The sequence below is a fragment of the Phycodurus eques genome, chromosome 7 (genome assembly GCF_024500275.1).
Source record: "Phycodurus eques isolate BA_2022a chromosome 7, UOR_Pequ_1.1, whole genome shotgun sequence".
Lineage (NCBI taxonomy): Eukaryota > Metazoa > Chordata > Actinopteri > Syngnathiformes > Syngnathidae > Phycodurus > Phycodurus eques.
In genome coordinates, this window is record NC_084531.1 from 3,978,106 (window position 1) to 3,999,454 (window position 21,349).

General features: G+C 38.9%; 1 protein-coding gene across 3 annotated transcripts in view; it reads right to left on the reverse strand.

The window, feature by feature from the left end:
- The window catches only part of snx19b (sorting nexin 19b), a 42,529-nt gene that overhangs the window by 6,347 nt on the left and 14,833 nt on the right, over nt 1-21,349 (reverse strand). For 2 of the 3 annotated variants that reach the window (XM_061681189.1, XM_061681190.1), the window contains exon 12: nt 3,924-4,108. In XM_061681189.1, coding sequence (XP_061537173.1) covers nt 3,924-4,108 — 185 coding nt within the window. Of the gene's footprint in view, nt 1-2,187; nt 2,303-3,923; nt 4,109-21,349 lie in introns of all 3 variants that reach the window. The other variant, XM_061681191.1, reaches the window with a different exon arrangement.

The window sequence follows — 21,349 nt, forward strand, 5'->3', positions numbered from 1 at the left end:
CGCCAGATGTAATGGGACACATACCGTAATTTCTAATCTACAATGCACATCCCCCCCCCCCAAAAAAAATTGTCAAAAGTCAATAGTGCGCATTATACATAGGTATAGGAGAAAATTAAAAAGACTTTCCCATTTTATAAATGTATGCCGCCATCTAGAGGTTATCAATAAGTTGTACACTTTCATTCTAATATGCCACTGCCCCCTAGAGGTTATGAAAAAGTTGGACGCTTTTTTTCTAGTATGCCATCTGGAGGTTATCAAAAAGGTGTAGCCTACACTTTCTACACTTTCATTCCAATATGACAGGGGTACATATCTGGCAGAGGTGGGTAGAGTCGCCAAATATTGTACTCAAGTAAGAGTACTGTTACTTTAGAATAATATGACTCAAGTAAAAGTAAAAAGTAGTCATCCAAATATTTACTTGAGTGAGAGTAAGAAAGTACACAATGAAAAAACTACTCAAGTAAAGACTAACTTCAGATTTTTTTATTTATTTTATTTTATTATTTATTTTAAATCAGAGCATGAACATCAGATAAAATAAAAAAATAATAATATATGGGAGTCGACACACACCTGCCACCATTCAATCATTCATTCATCTACCGTTCCGCTTCTCCTCACGAGGGTCGCGGCCGTGCCGTAGCCTATCCCAGCAATTTCCGGGCGAGAGCCGGGGTACACCCTGAATGGGTTGCCAGCCAATCGCAGGGCACACAGAAACAAACAACCATTCACACTCACATTAACACCTCTGGGCAAATTCGAGTATTCAATTAACCTACCCTGCATGTCTTTGGGATGTGGGAGGAAACCGGACTGCCCGGAGAAAACCCACACAGGCACGGGGAAAACATGCAAACTCCACACAGGCGGGGCCGGGATTTGAACCCCGAGTCAGCCCCAAGTTTGGGCAGTCACAATTTAAGAGCTGCATGATGAAGCTGTTGTTTTTGAGAGTCTGTTAAAAAAAAAATAAAAAAAAAATAAAAAAATAAGTTTTCCCCCCCAAAATGAGTAATTTTGATTGGCTCGCGAAGGCTACGTGCGTGGTCATGTGACTGCCTTGTGCTGTCTGATTGGTGAATTGGAGTCAAATGACATTAGTGATCCCGTTTGATTGGCGCAACGGGAACCCTATGCGGAAGTTGAAGATGGAGTCAATAAATGGACACGCACACGCAAGAATGAATAAATAAAAATAGCCAACTGCATGTCGATCATTGTAACAGAGTAAAAGTATCGATCCTTCTTCACAAATACTCAAGTAAAAAGTACGGTGAATGTAAAGTATTCTGACAACTAGTTTATATAAAATGTTACTTGAGTAAATGTAATGGCGTAAAGGTAATGGCGTAAATGTAACGCGTTACTACCCACCTCTGCATATATGTACAATTGTGCTCATAATTTGACATACCCAGGCAGAATTTGTGAAAAAATAATTTTTTTTAATTTATTTTATTTATTTATTTATTTTTTTTTTTATAAATACGACTGATGACTGAACAACAACCATCATTAATTTCTTTATGTTTTGTTTAATGATAATGCTTTTCTGAAATGGTTGACCGTTTAATTTGAATCCCATTAAAATAAAACTGTTTCTCGGCTGGTCCGTCATGTTTTCTTTAAAGATTCTGAATTGTGCACATCTCACAAATTCTGTCTGGGTAGTCAAACATATGAGCACAACTGTGTTTTCTCATTTACTAAATAAAAGTAGGGCTGTGAATTTCAAAATAAGAGCAAGTACATAAAAATAAAGTATTATGTGTTCAAATAAAGTGCTTAACTTCGTAGTAATTCTTTGAAAAAACTAGCAACATACAGATAATACTTCATGTTTTGATCATATGGGTAGAAGCCATGCATTGTAAAAATGCATTATACATAGGTAGAATGGTTTTCCAGAATTTTGAAGTCAACTTTGGGGGTACATATTATGCATGAGTGCGCATTATACACGAGAAATTCTGGTTCATTACAAAAAGTTCAACTTTTGTCTTGTAGGACCAGAGTATTTTCCCAAAAGTCTTTGGGATCATCAAGATGTCGTCTGGCAAAATTGAGACGACCCTTAATGTTCTTTTTGCTCAGCAGTGGTCTTTATCTTGGAACTCTGCAATGCAGGCCATTCTTGCCCAGTCTCTTTCTTATGGTGGAGTTATGAACACTGACCTTAACTACTGCAAGTGACGCCTGCAGTTTTTTGGATGTTGTTGTGGGATCTTTTGTGACCTCTTGGATGAGTCGTCGCTGCGGTCTTGGTTTGATTTTGGTTGGCCGGCCACTCCTGGGAAGGTTCATCATTGTTCAATGTTTTCGCCAATTGTGGATAATGGCTCTCACTGTGGTTCGCTGGAGCCCCAAAGCTTTAAGAAATGGCATTATAACCTTGTCCACAATGATAGATCTCAATTACTTTTGTTCTCATTTGTTCCTGAATTTTTTTTTTATCTCGGCATGATGTCTAGCTTTTGAGGATCTTTTGGTCTACTTCACTTTGTCAGGGAGGTCCCATTTAAGTGATTTCTTGATTTAGAAGAGGTGTGTCAGTATCAGGACTGAGTGTGTCTACAGAAATTGAACTGAGATATGTTTTAACAAGGGGTGGGAGGGGGATCACATTTTCACACAGGGCCATGTAAGGTGTGAATTTGTGTTTCTCCCTTAATAAAAAACATGTAAAAATTGCATTTTGTGTTTACTTGTGTTGTCTTTGACTTATATGTAAATGTGTTTGATGTTGGGAAACATTCAAGTGTGACAAACATGCAAAAAAAAGAAAAAAGAAAAAAATAAATCAGGAAGGGGGCAAACACTTTTTCCACACCACTGTATACAAACTGTTGTAATTCCTACACTATTCACCTGATTTGGATGTAAATATTCTCAAATTAAAGCTGAAAGTCTCCAGTCAAAGCACACTGTGTTCGTTTGATTTCAAATCCATTGTGGTGGTGTTTAGAGCTAAAAAGATGAGAATTGTGTCTATGTCCCAATATTTATGGACCTGACTATGGCGAAAGGCTGCTGCATACCGAGTGATCCGTCCGAACCCGAATGAACTGTCCAGTAATGTGGTGGGTTTGGCAACTGTTTTCATGAGTGTTTTGTTGCAATTCCAAATTTGCACAATCTAGCAACGACCCAATCAAATGGTATATAAGCTTTCATTCACGCTAAGAATACATTAACAGGTTTTAAGCAAACGAGAGACAGAACATCCACCGCGCCGCATCCAAGCCATAAAAATACAGTTTATAAAGTATCAAATATAGTTTCATAACAATACTTAACTATATTTATAATGTGCCTGTGGATGAAATTATGAAGCTTTTGGCCAAAATGCGCGCACATACTGCACCAGTAAGTTCAAATTAATGGGAGCCAGTGAGCGTCTTTTAAAATAACCACACTCTCACCTTTATCCTTGACCACGTCCAAGTTCTGCAGTAACCTGTTTATTACTTAACTATTAATTTATATTTTTATGGTTTAATAAATGTGATAAAGTACAATATACTGTATGTGCAGAATCAAATGGGGTGACTCGCCGGCTGTCATTTTTTTGCAATGATCCGGTCCAACTGGGTTTGAGCGCATTGGGCAGTGGGTCTAAGCTGACAATAATTATACAAGATCAATAAATTATACAAGATAAACAAAACATTTTAAAATAACAGCGGTAAACTTTTTTTACACTTGTATGGCTGTTTAAAAGTTGTAAAATGTTACAATATTGTAGTGAAGTAAATAAAGGTTTTATGATGGTGACAGTTTCACCCAGTTTGACACATTTTGATTCTTTCAGATGAGAAAAAGGTGTTCTAAATCCAAAAAAATGTCTACCAGTCCCTAGATTTTGGTAGACCTTTGAGTTTCCACCATATTGTGTTTCTTAAGTTGTGTACCTGGAAGAAGATTCATCAGACAATACAAGGCTTGTTTTTTGCTGTTATCCTTCTGCTGCTGACTTCGTTCTGTTTGAGGGGAAGTAGGCAGAACTCCTCCTGGCCATACAGACTCTTGGATGATCTGAAGATAATGGACCCAGTATCTGGTACATGTCAGATTGGCCACACTCACATCCAGCCATCTGAAATTTGAAAATACATAAGAGGTTCAGGTTTGAACCATTAAAGAAAACTGGGTTTTTGGTTAATCAGGTTTTGAAATAATGTTGTTGTGAATTTTATTCACTTTTTTTAGGCTATGAAAAAAATCACTTAACTATCAGCAATATTATGCACACTGACATTGGTGCGAGTCTGTTGACCTCTCGTCATTACAAGTCAACAAAATGGTCATCGAGTTCAATCTGTTGTGACCTAGTCATCGTGCCTGACTTGACCAACACTGAAAGATTATGTTGTCAAACCAACCAATCCATTTTAAATGTAGCAAATGGCTCATTGCATTTGGATTTGAAGTTATGCCTCCTGCATAACTGTCGGATTTAAGGTCTTGTGATGTGTAAATTTAATAGGCTGGGTGTTGCTGGGGGACTTTGACCTTTCATTCTGTCCTTGCCTCGTTCACACCAAGATTTACCACCTGAATGGTGGAAACACAGACAATCACCACCCAGACTAGAAGAGAGGATTATTTAAAGCACGATGTAAAAGCTAAAAAAAAAAAAAAATTTTAAATAAAAAAATCAGGGGAGCTATGGCATTCAGGAACTGGATGGGTTCTTGGACAACCAAAAACAAAAAAACAAAAAAAGAGAGAGGACAAGATGGTAGTTTGTAAAGCACATTAACCAACTACTAATTTGGCAATAGATTTAAGGGAAACTCAAATAAAGAATACACAAAATCCGTGTATGCTATCAAAATTCCAAATTACAAAATAACGTACAATAGTAGTTGAAAACCTCAACCCAATTTTTTGACAATGAAGAAAACTAGCCACAACCAAAAAAAAATGGCTGCACATCAGTAAATCTGTGTTTTTTGGGAGTCTGAGGTGTTATAAAAACTTGTTGAAAAGATAAAGGTTTTGCTTTGCTTAGTACATTCTTTCGATATATACATTTATGACAGTTCCTTTCCAAAAAAATTTAATAACATGGAAAAGTTTATTTCCATAATTCCATTCAAAGTTACACTTTCATAGTTTATTGATTCAGGGCCCACAATTTAAATAATTTCAAGTATTTGTTTGTTTTACATAATTTGGGCGTCCAGCTCATAAAACCCACAAAATCAGGAATTCAAAAAATTTGAATACTGTGAAGAAATCAGCTCAAACTTTGCAGGCCATACATTTTTTAAACTGAGTGTCACACACTAATTATCTACTAAACTCAAAGCACCTGCAAAGGTTTCCCCACGTGTGATGAAAATGCTTCAGTTTGGTTCAATTGTCACAGTTGGGTTCAATATGGGGAAGACTGCAAACTTGCCAACTGGCCATAAGATCATCATTTATACCCTGCATAGGATGGGTACGCTACAAATTTCATAGCTAAGGAGGCTGGCTGTTCACAGAGTGCTGTGCCCAAGCATATCAATGGTAAGTCTAGTGGAAGGACAAAATGTGGCAGGAGAAGATGCACCAGCAAATGAGATGACTGTGGGGTTCAGCGGATTATCAAAAAGACAAGATTCAAGAATCTAGCAGAGATCCAGAAAGAGTGGAAGAGGCGGGAGTCACAGCTTCAAAAACCACCACATTCCGACGCATCCGGGAGATGGGCTACAACTGTCGGGTTCCTCGGGTCAAGTCACTTCTGACCCTGACCCAACATAGGAAGTGTCTCAACCGGGCCAAGGAGGAGGAGGACTGGACCGTTGGCCAGCGGTCCAAGGTACTCTTTTCCAATGAAAGTAAAGTGTGCCTTTAATTTGGGAATCAAGGTCCAAGGGTTTGGAGGAAGACTGGTGAAGAACAGAACCCAAGCTGCTTGATGTCCAGTGTGAAATATCCACAGTAAGTCATGATTTGGGGTGGAATGTCCAGTGCAGGTGTTGGTAAACTACTTTCTTAAATCCAAGGTTACCGCAACAGTCTACCAGAATGTTTTAGAGGATTTCATGATTCCTTCTGCTGAGGATCTGTATGGAGATGTAGATTTCATCTTCCGGCAGGACCTGGCCCCTGCCCATACCATCAGAAGCACCAAAACCTGGTTTGATGCCCATGCCATCACAGTGCTTGACTGGCCAGCCAACTCGCCGGATCTAAACCCCATTGAGAATCTATGGGGTATTATCAAGAGGAAAATGAGGGGCACCAGACCCAAAAAAAAATGTATGAGCTGGAAGCCCAAATTATGTAAAAATAAATGCATACTTGAAATTGTTTAAATTATGGGCTCTGAATCTATAATTTATGAAAGTTTTACTTTTTGAATGGAATTATGGAAATACAATTTTCCATGATATTCACATTTTCTTAGAAAGGGTCTGTCTATATACAGCGGCTGAAATAAGTCTTTCACACGTCACCATTTTTCTCACTCAGTATATTTCCGAAGGTGCTACTGACATGAAAATTTCACCAGATGTTGGGAGCAACCCAAGTATTCCATACATACAAAGAAAGTAGAACAAATAAGATCAGGGAAAAATTATTGAACGACAACTGGTATTTAATACGTTGTACAAAAGCCTTTGTTTACAATGACAGGTTCAAGACACCTCCTGTATGTATAAACTAGTCATACGCTTTGCTCTGGTGTGATTTTGGCCCATTCCTCCACACAAATTTTGAAGGTTCCGTGGGCTTCTTTGATGGACCTCGAGTTTCAGTTCTTTCCATAGATTTTCGATTGGATTCATGTCAGGTGATTGTCTGGGTCATTCTTGCAGTTTTATTTTTTTTCTTTGAAACCAAGTGAGTGTTTCCTTGGTAGTATGTTTTGGATCATTATCCAGATGAAATGTCCACCCTCGTTTCATTTTCATCATCCTCGTAGATGGCAGCAGATTTTCATCAAGAATCTCTTGGTACATTTGCCCATTCATCCTTCCTTCAATAATGTTAAGTTTACCAATACCATTTGCTGAAAAGCAGCCCCAACACTATCATGTTCCCACCTCCGAACCTCACTGTTGGTATGGTGTTTCATTTGTTTTATTCTATTATTTATTTTAAATTGCCTTTCAAGATGAAATGTCTGTTCTTGGTTTTGGATTTTATCGAATAAATTTCCCCCCAAAAATGCGATTTATATGTTTTTTTCCTTCTTTATTATGCATTTTTTGGCTGGTGCGATTTATACTCCGGAGCGATTTATAGTCCGGAAAATACGGTATGTCTTAAAAGCATTTGAGACTGTCTTACTCTTATTGAATGTGGGCATACCTTTTGCTAGTAATAGCGGAAATCACCTTGGCACCAAACCTGGCCTGGTAGTAACACAACAAGTCGTCCCATTGGTGGCAGACCATCACCACGGCTGTGGGGTCTGTGGTGTCGTACGAGGGTGGCGGTGGGGCCCAGGTGCCCCAGTTGTCAGCTCATTCACAAACTGTTGCGAGGAAAACCCTGTCCGCCTCCGCAGCAAATTATTTATTTTGAAAACCAATGATCAGTCTTTTGCTAGAGAAACTGTTATCCCTATGATAATGCCACACTACTCTACAACATTATTACTATTGCTATGAAATCTGGTCCCATTTCTATTTAATTTTTGTACATACAGTAGGTCTTTTACGAATTCAAACTTAAATACCATAGTCACTTCAAATCTAAAGCAAAAACTGTTAGTCCTGGTTCTAATTAGGAAATACTTCATCAGTAAACTCAGTTACATCAGAGATGCTTGCGAGAACAATACAACAGGAACATCCTGAAAACTGTCTGCATTCCCACAGATGAAATCATTCATCTGCAGCCTGCGGGCAAAAAGGAAGGAATCACCACTATTTATGTGGATTTGGTAAGACCATGACCAAAGAATTCAGGGTAAAAATACACTACTGAGTTTCTTTAATTGCTCACCCCCACATAAACCACAAAGACCAAAGCCTATGGTTAGAGTGAAGGCACTTCAGACTACAAAACGACAAGTGCCTGGTTGGAATGAAAAGGCACATGTTGTCCAGCAAAGGTTCTACAGGGCACTTAAGCAAGTCAAGCAACACTTTTTGACCATGAACATCATGAAGAAGGAAATTTGTCTTGAGCAGATAATGATTTTATATTCCTTTGTAGAACAGAAAGTAGACAGATTTTTCTCACATATCCCGGCTGATCAATAGTTGGTGGCACAATAACAAATACATTTGAATAGACGTTTGAATACATTCTTAAAACACCGTCACGTTACAAAAGAATCACTAAAACCCCTTGCCAATGGGAATAACATTCCATATCTGCAAGGCATCCAGTCACCTCAGAACAGACAGATGTGCTGCAATTTAGTAGGATTTGGTGTACTTCCAGATTTAAAGACGTGGAAAATCATTATGTAGAAAAATGAAAAACTAATTGACCGTGTTGAATCAGACTTTTATTGACTTGAATTATTAAAAATACCCCAATTCTGAAACTGGATTTAATTTGGTAGAGAGGGAACTATCAGTCACGCAAACACTTAAAATAAGTGATGCAGCTGTGACTATTCTACTACATTCCAACGCTTCATTTACTTTCTTGGCAAACATTAATGTAGTACCAGGTGCTTAGTCAAAACAGCTGTACTCGGACTGAGAGGAGGTAACATCATTTGAGATTGGTCAATATGACAAAGTGTTAATTTCGCAGCTGTAATAGTCAGTCCTTTTTAAAGAACACTCATGGCTACGGACAGCGCTAGAGACTTTCCACATGTCCAAATGTGCATCTTTTGACAAATGTTTAAAGGTGTTTGCATATACGTACATTCACTGTACATAAAATGAGGCACAAATATAAAATCTACTAAGATTGAACAATACTTGTGAAAATCTGCCTTTAATACCCTATTAATTATCAGTTTGGTTTGACAAATGATTTAACCCCTCCCTGCATTACTAGGGAACTACACTGCATCATAATTAGAGATCAGATATCAGACAGACAGACAGACAGATCGATCGATCGATGATCTATCGATAGATAGATTAAAAAATAATAATCCATCCATCCTTTTTCTGAACCGCTTATCCTCACTAGGGTCACGGGCTTGCTGGAGCCTATCCCAGTTGACTCTGGGGGAGAGGCGAGGTACCCTGAACGTTAGTCAATCGTAGGGCACATATAAACAAACAACAATTCGCACTCAGATTCACACCTACTGGCAATTTAGAGTTTTCAATTAACCTACCATGCACATTTTTGGGATGCGGGAGGAAACCAAACCACAGAAACCCACGCAGGTCACAGGGAGAAAAAGAAAACTCCACACAAGCAAGGCCGGATTTGAACCCAGGTCCCCAGAACTGTGAGGCATACATGCTGACTAGTTGTCCAACATGCAGCCAATAATAATAATACATTCATTTTGTAGAGCGCTTTTAAAGGGTACTTAAAGATGCTTTACAAATAAAATAAAAAATGCTAGGATAAAAAGAATTAGAATAAAAAAATAAAACAAAGACAGGAATAAAATGTAGCAGATTTACATATTAAAAGCAGTTCAGAATAGGTGGGTTTTGCGTTTTGACAGACAGACAGACGTATTCGGTTGTGCAGTTGTACCTAATAAAATGTCCACTAAATGTACCAGCCAATAGAGTTAATCACTATTAAGTCAACAGTGAGCAAAGTTGTTTTGACCTCACTGTTGTGATATGTCTGCTCCCATTGCAACGGGACAAGTGCCCGCCATCTTTGTAAAATTTTCTCATAACAAAACATGTAATGAGCACTTAAAACGCCTCTAAAATCCTTCATAATAAATAAATTGATGAAAACACAAATGATTACTAAAGTATATGACCTATTCTAGTTCCCACACTGCTCTTCTCACGAAAAATGTTGCATTTGCATTATTTAAGTTGATTTTTTTGGGCAAGTGATACCATTTGACACGTCAGTCATTTTGTCGCGTCACGGAGTCTAACAGTCTTGCTCAGGATCATTACTTCACTACCTCTAATCAGGACGCGATGCAGTCTGACAGTCATAAATGTTTGTTCTGTTTTTATATCTTGTTTAAATGTGGACACACACGTTTTTTTTTTGGGACTGTCATGGCGCCTTGATTCACACAAAGGTCAAAACATAAACATGACATCTGAGCCATGGTTCGGAATATCACAGAAAAGCACACACACAAGTTTATATTAACACTTGTTTTGGTTCAGAGCATATCACATTAATATTCTATATATACAGTACTACAAATGTCTAGTCGTTACTAGATCTCTGCCTTTACAACAATAACATTCATCAAATTAAGTTTATGCTGTCATCACCAATAAAGTCTTATGGCAATCACTGTAGGGATTGATTTCCCATTGGCCCAAGTAAACCCACACAGTTTCCAGCCAATTAAAGCGAACCAATGCCAAGTAATGCTATATCAGATGTTGCGGTCTGGTGGAGTCTTAGTCTCTATTGCGTTATTGCTACCGCAAAACCAACCAGAGTAATTTTCCAGCTCAACTGTCAAATAAATATTTGTAAACTGGGAAAAGGAAGAAGGAAATACCAAGGTGTCGTGTGTCTTGTCTATCAACCTGCAATATTGCACCAATATGGGATATTTTAAGTATAATATAAGAAGAGGTATATCAACTCCCAAGCATCCCAGTTAAAAACACAGACAAAAAGGAACGAGCACATGGCTTAAAAATCTAGAAGCATGAGGTCCATACTCCAATCAGCCCGCCACAATATAATCCCATCACGGTAACTGCTTGGAAAAAGTGTTATGCAAGAAGGTCTAGGGTATATATGAATAGTAGTAGCTGACCAACAACAACTATGATAAATGCCTTTAATTTCTGCTGCCATTTATGGTAAACAGAGACAAGTAAAACCAGGTTCTGTTTGAACTAAAATAAACCAACAAGTTTGCCAACAGACACGATGTCATTGCACAAGTATGTCTCTGGAGACAGAGGATGAACCATTACTTTGGAGGCACATCTCAGACCCCAGACTCAGGTGAGTGGTGAAAACAGACACAAGAGATGTGAAGAGGCCAAAGGGTTGCTGCATGACCTCATCCTGCTACTGTCTTTATTTACAACTGACAGTGTTTACCCCTCATTTACTTTGCAAGCATCCAACTTGTGTTTCAGTACGTCCTACTTGCTTTTCATGTAACTTGAATAACAGCGTCGATAATTAGGTGTCATAGTTGTTGTGACAACAGAGTGGTCTTTACTTACTGGCATATAAATTAGCCTGTACCTCATGACAATAATTATACTTGAGGTTTTATGGATGAAATATGGATTACATTCACTTAGCCTCGAATATTCCAGCTGTTAACTTTATTCTAAATAAGACATTAGGAGTTTAGAATATAATTAGTTACTCTAGTTACAGCATTAGTTAGTTACTCCCGCGACCCTTGTGAGGATAAGCGGCTTGGAAAATGGATGGACTCATTGAATTTTAATACTGAATACACTATGTTGCAGCATAATGGAATGACTACAGAAAGCTACTGTATTAATATCATTACCGACAAGTCAAACCAAATTTGATGAAATCTACTATGTATCTGTTTGTCGGTAAAGCATTCGTAGATTTATAAAATATGATTTAAAAAGGCAGCTTAACAATGTGACTATAATTGGGAAGCTCAGCTCAGCATGCTATTTTGATTATTGCTTTAACTCTGACCTTAATCGGTTACACACAAACCATCAAGACAGCCTGCTTCCACTTTAAGGAGTGTGTCTGGTTATGCCCAGGGAACAGCCTGTGCAGAGATGTCACACCTCCTCGACTCTAGCAAAGTTCATAGATGACATCCTTTTATCCAACTCAATTCTCGCTTCTTCTCATAAATTGCAAATCTGTCACGATTTGATATACACACATGGACAAAATTTTTGGTACCCCTCTGTTAATAAAAGACAAACCCACAGTGGTAACAGAAATAACTTGAATCTGACAAAAGTTATATCCATCCATCCATTTTCTGAGCCGCTTCTCACTGGGGTCGCGGGCGTGCTGGAGCCTATCCCAGCTATCATTGGGCAGGAGGCGGGGTACACCCTGAACTGGTTGCCAGCCAATCGCAGGGCACACAAAAACAAACAACCATTCACACTACAGTCACACCTACGGGCGATTTAAACAGTATTTCACAGTGCCGCCACAAATGTTATAATAAATATAAATGTAATGATAATTAACCAATGAAAATCTGACATTGCTTTTGAATTGTGGTTCAACAGAATTATTTTATAGAACAAATTCATGAAAAGGGCCTGGATAAAAATGATGGTACCCTTAACTTAATATTTTATTGCAAATCCTTTTGAGGCAATCACTGCAATCAAACGAGTTTTGTAACTTTCGATGAGACTTCTGCACCTCAGCAGTGTTCTTTTCTTGGTATGCTTCATTTATGTGCCCTGCCAAAAAGTGCTGTTTTGTCTCATCTGTCCAGAGGACATTCTCCCAGAAGCTTTGTAGCTTGTCAACATGCAGTTTGGCCAATTCCAGTCTCACTTTTTCATGATTTATTTTCAACAGTGGTGTCCTCCTTGGTCATCTCACCCTTTGACTCAAACAACGACAGATGGTACGATCTGACACTGATTTACCTTGACCTTGTAGTACACCGTTTTTGTTACCATTGGAATTCTCCGTCTCCTCAAGTTTGCCATAAATTTTCCTCCTGTGGCCTTGCCCAGGGAGGTTGGTTACAGTCAGAGGTGGATAGTAATGCGCTACATTTACTCCGTTACATTTACTCAAGTAACAGTTTGGATAAAATGTACTTAATCCATCATACTTTTGACTTATACTTGAGTATTTATGTTGAGAAGTAACTGTACTTTTACACCACTACAATGATCTAGATGCCGCTCGCTACTTTAATTTATCAATTGCGTGCGCGATCCATTTTCAGACTTCGCCTCAGACTTTTGTTCCAGTTCACCAATCAAATGCCACAAGGCAGCCTCATGACTGCACACAAAGCCTTCACGGGCCACTCAAAGTGACTCATATTGGGGGGTAAATTCTGCCACGTGACTTGTGTTTTACAGTCCACACTCCCAAAAACAACAGCTTTGTCATGCAGCGTAGTCTTAAATCGTGCTGCCCAAACTTGGATATTTCAGCCCACACTTGAGAAAACACCTTGCGGTAAATTGCAGATGTTTTTGTTGTTGTTTTGGCTGTGCAACATTAGCACTATTTTCACACATGTGCATACACAGCACTGTCAACATAAACATGTGCTCTCACGAGTGGGTCTTCTACACGGAGGCAACCAATCAGAGGAAAGGGGGCGGTCTTAGCCAAATATGGACAAAGCGGATACAAAACTGGGTCAAACAGAAGTAGCTGTCAGAGGGGCCTTTTCTGGACACCAGTATGACAAAAACCAAGGTGTTTTTTGGGGGGGGTTTTTTATAAATGAAATTTACACTTTTCTACGAAGTCAATGTTGGAGTCACTCTATGGAGGTCTAAATAGCCAAACTATGGGACCTTTAACATGAGTTTGAATGTGATTGGTTACACAGACACAGGCTAGTTAAAAGAGGGAGTGCACCCTTGTGCAACCAGATTTATTTTATTATTATTATTTTATTTCAACTTTATTTAACCAGGTAAAAGACCAGTTGCGACAGAACATCTCTTGTGTGATGGTGACCTGAAAAATATTATTTCAGTTTATCTTCACCTCCCATCTAAAAAAAGATTTAAAAAATAATAATAATAAAAAAATCAATTCAGTTGCGAAAATTCTGTCATATTAAGGGTGGAAAAAGCCCTGTAGACTTTTTGTATCCACTGCATCCTTGTTTCTGTTTTTGTAATCTCTGCCTGTTGAGCCTATTGTGCTCTTTAACAAGTGGAAACAAGACAATTTCTTGGAGCTAAATTTGACTTAATTGATTTTATTCATCCATCCACCCATTTTCCATAACGCTTATCCTCACTAGGGTCGCAGGCGTGCTGGAGCCTATCCCAGCTATCTTCGTGCTTGAGGCAGAGTACACCCTGAACTGGTCGCCAGCCAATCGCAGGGCACATATAAACAAACAACCATTCGCACTCACATTCACACCTACAGGCAATTTAGAGTCTTCAAAACATCGAACCTTGGCTGACCCTCTGATGAGCTCATTTCAAATTTTATCCAACCTGGTCAATCCGAGAGCGAACCTCAACATCTTCAATTCTGCCACCTCCAGCTCTGCTTCCTGTTGTCTCTTCAGTGCCACTGTCTCTAATCCGTACATCACCCCCCCCCCAAAAAAAAATGCATGGTAGGTTAATTGAAGACTCTAAATTGCCTGTAGCTGTGAATGTGAGTGCGAATGGTTGTTTGTTTCCATGTGCCCTGCGATTGGCTGGCGACCAATTCAGGCTGTACCCCGTCTCTTGCCCGAAGATAGCTGAGATAAGCTACAGTACGCCCGCGACCCTAGTGAGGATAAGCGGTACAGAAAATGGATGCATAGTAAACATTATTTTATTTATTTTTATTTTATATGACGTTCATGCTCTGATTTATGTTTTTCATTTAAGTTACAATTTACTCAGTACTTGAGTAGTTATTTCATTGAGTACTTATTCTGACTCAAGTAATTATTTGGAGGACTATTTACTTTTACTTCAGTCATATTATTCTTAAATTGCAGCAATCCTACTTGAGTACAACATTTGGCTACTCTACCCACCTCTAGTTACAGTCCTGTGGATCTCAAATTTTTGAAAAATATCTGCTACTGTAGTCACAGGAACATCAAGCTGCTTGGAGATGGTTATTTTACCTTAACCTTTAACATGTTTGTCTATAATTTTCTTTCTAATCTCCTGAGACAACTCTCTCATTCGCTCCCTCTGGTCCATATATAGTGTGGTACACAGTACACAATGTCACCAAACAGCACAGTGATTACTTGTCACCCTTTATATAGGCTGACTGACTGATTACAAGTTTGAAGAGACTTGTGGTGCTAATTAGAGAACACACCTTGTTTGAACAAAAAAAAAAAAAATTTTTTAAATCCTTTCTAGGAGTACCATCATTTGGGTCCAGGCATGTTTCATGAGCTTTTTAAAAAATAATTTTCTTGAACCACATTTCAAAAGTAAAGTCTGATTTTCACTGGTTAATTTTCACTAAATCTTTATTTATTATTACTTTTGTAAGATTCAAGTTATTTCTGTGACCACTGTGGTTTTTCTTTCATTAACAATGGGGTACCGGTACTTTTGTCCACGTGTAAAACAAAGATATGTCTCTATTTGAGGTGTTACCCAAACAGGCCCATTAGACATGACAATGACTTGAAAATGTGTTTTTCAAATTATGTTTAAAACTAAAGTACTGGAAAAATATATGACTCAGGCATCAATGAAAAAAACTGTAAAAATATTGTAAGTTTTTTGTTAGTTTCACTTTTGAGACCAATTTGTGCAAAGCATGTTTGTTGGTTTACAAAAATGTGTTATTGTTTTTCTTTTACTAATTTAATTTCTAGGTGGTACAGTGGACGACTGGGTAGCACATCTGCCTCACAGTGCTGAAGACCTGGCTTCAAATCCGGCCTCGCCTGTGTGGAGTTTGAATGCTCTCCCCGTCCTGCGTGGGTTTTCTCCGGGTACTCCTGTTTTCTCCCAAATCCCAAAAACACGCATGGGAGGTTAACTGAAGACTCTAAATTGTCCGTAGGTGTGAATGTGAGTGCGAATGGTTGTTTGTTTATATGTGCCCTGTGATTGGCTGACGATCAGTTGAGGGTGTACCACCTTTGCAAAGTCAGCTGGGATAGGGTCGAGAACGCTTTTTGGTTGGCTTTATCCTTTGTTGGTTTTCTGAAGTTATTGCTTGACTGAAAGCTAATTTAATAAATACATCTCTTTCTCTCTGTCTCTGTCTATGTACGTCAAGTGTTGTGTTAGCACATGATTTATTTATTTATTTATTTTAAATTCTTTTTTTTTTTTTTTTTTTAAAAAACCCTGACAGGAGGAAGTGCCAGTTGAAACATCGTGTCCATTCTGAATTCCAAATTCTAGGAATCACTGCGATTAAAATCCCATCTGGAAGACAGTTAGGCTCCTCACATATAACAACAAATCAGGGGTAATCAAACCCAAAGACAAATCCTGCTAATATATCAAAACAGATAAAATATTTTTGGATGTGGTAAATTACGTGAATCTGTTTTTTTTTTTTTTTTCCTCAAGTTTTCAAGTCTGCAGGTGGCTACAGAGTAAAGGATCTGTTCATGCAAAGTGATCTGGACAACATATGATAGCACAGAGCCAGTTGTGTCAGAACTCTATCATCGCACAGATATAAAAAAAAAAAAAAAGTCATTTCTCATGAGAGCACTACTCATAACCAACTTTTTACCAATCCTAATTACATAACCCTGTGCATGGTGCAAAAATTAATCAAACAATGACCATAATAAGCAAATTATGATGAACTCACTGGTAACATAGAATACTCCTTACAAAAATATGCCTTCTCCATCATGTTAATGTTGGAGCATAACCATAAGACAAACTCAAAACTGGTTGGGTTTGTGTTTTTTTTTTTTTTTAAATTTACAACAATAATATCGTCATTGACTAACTCATGCAGTAAGACATCACATTCATTTATGCCAGTTGAAACTCAAGCAAACACTCAATGGCAGAAAAAGATCCCTGAAATAGTGAAGCAAAAACAGTGACAAACACTGAAAGAAGCACAATGTAGGACTGAGGTCATTTCCCAAAGACACCTGCTGACAGGCTTAAAATCCTCCACTCATCCTCACCGACAACATCAACTTGTCATCAAGGGCTCCTAGTCCCATCTGAATTGTTTATGTGCACATTAATATGCCATTTTAGGAAGTAAAAAAAAAAAAAATCACTCAGTCATTGAGTGACAGGTGCAGTGGAGGACTAGGGGTGCTGCAGCACAACTTGGACTTAGGAGGGGAGAATTATGTCTTACAGTAAAGGAAGCTATATGCAGCCCTATGGGGGCACAAGACAGTGCAAACTGTTGGCCAGTCCCAAGCCTTGATAAATGTAGAGGGTTGTGTCAGGAAGGGCATCCGGTTTAAAACTTTGCCAAACAAATATGAGCGTTCATCCAAAGAATTCCATACCAGATCGATCGTGGCCCGGGTTAAGAATGTCCGCCACCGGCGCCGTTAACCTGCAGGTCACCGGTGGAAATTCAGCGACTGTGCGTCGAAGACGAAGGAGAGGTGGATAGCGGGTTCTTAGGGCAGAAAGAGAAGAGGAAAGCACAGACCCTAGAACTGAATGTGGGGACTTTGAATGTTGGGACTATGACAGGAAAATCTCACGAGTTGGTTGACATGATGATTAGAAGGAAGGTTGATATATTGTGTGTCCAGGAGAAAGGAAAGGCAGTAAGGCTAGAAGTTTAAGTAAGGCAGGTTTCAAATTATTGTTACCATAGTGTAAGAAATGGAGTAGGGGTTATTTTAAAGGAAGAGTTAACTAAGAATGTCTTGGAGGTGAAAAGAGTATCAGATCGAGTGATGAGGCTGAAGCTTGTAATTGAGGGCGTTATCTATAATGTGATTAGTGGCTATGCCCCACAGGTAGGATGTGACGTAGAGGTGAAAGAGAAATTATTGAAGGCGCTAGACAAAGTAGTTCAGAGCGTCCCAGACAGAGAGAGTCGTGATTGGTGGAGTTAGTAATGGACATATTGGTGATGGAAATAGGGGTGATCAAGAAGTGCTGGGTAAGTTTGGCATCCAGGAAAGGAACTTGGAGGGACAGATGGCGGTAGACTTTGCAAAAAGGATGGAAATGGCTGTAGTGAACACTTTCTTCCAGAAGAGGCAGGAACATAGGGTGACCTACAAGAGCGGAGGTTGAAGCACGCAGGTGGATTACATCTTGTGCAGACGATGTAATCTGAAGGAGGTTACCGACTGTAAGGTAGTGGTAGGGGAGAGTGTGGTTAGACAGCATAGGATGGTGGTGTGTAAAATGACTCTGATGATGGGGAGGATGATTAAGAAGACAAAAGGCAGAGCAGAAAACCATGTAGTGGAAGCTGAGAAAGGAAGAGTGCTGTGCGTCTTTTAGAGAAGAGGTGACAGGAGGAGCTTCCAGAAGACTGGACCACTACAGCCAAGGTGATCAGAGAGAAAGGCAAGAGAGTACTTGGTGTATCTTTTGGAGACTTGGTGGTGGAACCTCAAAGTAGAGGAAATCATACAAGGAAATAGGTTAGCTAAGAAGAAGTGGGACACTGGCAGGACCAAAGAGAGAAGAAAGGAATACATTGAGATGCGACGGAGGGCAAAGATAGAGGTGGCAAAGGCCAAACGAGGCATATGATGACATGTATGCTAGGTTGGACATTAAGGAAGGAGAAAAAGATCTATAGAGGTTGGCCAGACAGAGGGATGTATAGAGATGGGAAGGATGTGCAGCAGGTTAGTGTGATTAAGGATAGAGATGGAAATTTGTTGACTGGTGCCAGTAGTGTGCTCGAAAGAATACTTTGAGGAGCTGATGAATGAGGAAAATGAGAGAGAAGGAAGAGTAGAAGAGACAATTGTGGTGGACCAGGAAGTGGCAATGATTAGTAAGTGGGAAGTTAGAAAGGCACTAAATAGGATGAAAAATGGAAAGACAGTTGGTCCTGATGACATAACTGTGGAGGTACGGTTGCATCTGGGAGAGATGGCTATGTAGATTTTGACCAGGTTGTTCAATAGAATTCTAACGAGTGAGAAGATGCTTGAGGAATGGAGGAAAAGTGTGCTGGTGCTCATTTTTAAGAACAAGAGTGATGTGCAGAGCTGTGGGAACTATAGAGGAAAAAAGTTGATGAGCCACACAATGAAGTTATGGGAAAGAGTGGTGGAGGCTCGACTGAGGACAGATGTGAGTATTTGCGAGCAACAGTATGGTTTCATGCCGAGAAAGAGTACCACAGATGCATTATTTGCTGTTAGGATGTTGATGGAAAAGAACAGAGAAGGTCAGAAGGAGCTACATTGTGCCTTTGTAGACCTAGAGAAAGCTTATGACAGAGTACCCAGAGTGGAACGGATAAATGTTTTGGAGACAAAGTTAGAGAGAGCATGCTTCGATGCTTTGGACACGTCCAGAGGAGCGATAGTGAGTATATTGGTCAAAGGATGATGAGGGTGGAGCTGCCAGGCAAGAGAGCTACAGGAAGACCAACGAGAAGGTTGATGGATGTCGTGGGTGAAGACATGAGGGCAATTGTTGCTAGAGAGGAGGATGCAGGAGATCGGCTCACATGGAAAAGGATGACACGCTGTGGCGACCCCTAATGGGACAAGCTGAAAGGAAAATAAGTAGTAACAGAAGCTAACAAACATCCCATCATAAAGCCAAAGCGGGTACATGCATACTGACACACTGAATAAGCCCTTTATGCAATGACTAGAATAGATCACTGATTGGGTCTCAAATAAAAAAAAAAATATTTTCTGATATTATATACATAAATATTTTTTGAGGGGTGCAAGAACTAGTAGAATAGGTTGGGAACCACTGAACTAATTGGAGCATGAAGCTTTGTGGCAGGATTTGGTCTAAAATTTTGGCAGCCTACACTGTATTAAGTTACCACAATCCATGCCAAAGCGGGTGCTCTGAAAATCATATTGTGAAATTATGATCATAACAATCACGAACCCAGGTTTTTTCCACAGCTGCAACCAGCATTCCAAAGCAATTAAGCAACTTGTGCAGCAGGCATTGCATTGGAAGAGACAATTAGCTGTAACCGAAAAGAACATTGTTTATGCCCTCCCATGTCTGTCAACTTTAAATACACAAACATGACAGCAATACTATTGCTGTTACTTTTAACTTCCAATAGCAGTCTAAGAAAAAAATCCTATTCCTCCTTAACTGTAGGGAAGAAGATGCTTCTGTGTGCTGTCCAAAGATATGACAAATAAGGGGAGATACCTGTCTCACAGAGCTGTCACTGCAGTGCTGACAGACTGCTGCCTAATATAGACGAGGTCAAACAAAAGCACAAGGCCTGTCATACTTGGCCGCTATAACTATTTAAAATAGCAGACGGCGTATCAAAATGAGGCAACAATATTTTTGTACCGAGACCCCAGGGAGCATCAGGTCACACCATTTGACTAGAAGGCCAGAAGTGGACAGCACTGTCAGCATATTAGTTTACTCAGAAACAAATGTTTGGGTAGTTTATCACGGGACCACTTCTTCAGGGTCAATGGTGATATAATGTACAGTGTTTCTGCAGTGGTAACAGTTTAGTTTTTCAATTTTATAATCTTATTTTACAACAAATCAAGTGGAAGATCACAAAAATATCAAAGATGAAAGCAAGCTCCTCTAACATGGCTTATTTATAAATTAAAAAAAAAAAAAATTAAAAAAAGAAAATGTTTTGGTTTTTTTTTAAAAAGAGATGCCATGCTGCATTGCAGGGGCCAATCATTCCATTTTCATCAACCCTATATATGCCCCCCCCCCACCCCCGCTCACAAACATTCTCGCTCTCTGTGGAATATCCAATAGGAAAAACGTGTCTTCACGTCTCAACTTGGCAAAGTCTACAGTCTAAATTCCAATGTAGTTTCCAGCAATTCTTTCTTTGTGAAAATTGTTTTTTAAAAACATGTAAAAGAAATCGTGTCATCCAAAAGTCACTGTCTGTAAAGGTTAGCATTGTTGGCTGCAAAAAACTAACTTTATTGCGAATGTAGTCTAAAAAGTGATCAACTTCTTTTTGAAATCAAAGAACGGGACCCAAAGTGAAAGTCAAGTCTAAATACAAGCTGGAATGTTGTGTTCTGTTCTCGTATCACAGTTACTGTTAATCGTTTTTTTAAAAAAAAATCATCGAAACCAAAGACGTCCATGTCCTTCCTTAAGTAATAATTAAAAATCTAAACACACTGTTTAATACAGTGCTTAACCTTGATTTCTGCATGGAAGCTGCTATAAATGTAGCAGACAAAGTAAAAATAATTATTCAAAAGTGTGGATGTATTATTCCTGTGAGCTATAACCTTAAACTTTTTCAAATGTTTTCATCTACTTTTGACCTCAATTTGTTATTTTTGTATCCAATTTACTTGCCAAACCTGACTGAAGAAGTTTTTTGGACTTACTTGAATGGCGATGTGAAAGATAAGGTAATTTATCAATGACACTGAATTGTACATAATGGTATGCTAAAATACAGACATCACTATTTTATTTATCTTGACTCGGTCAACTCATAAAAATTACTCAATTCATTT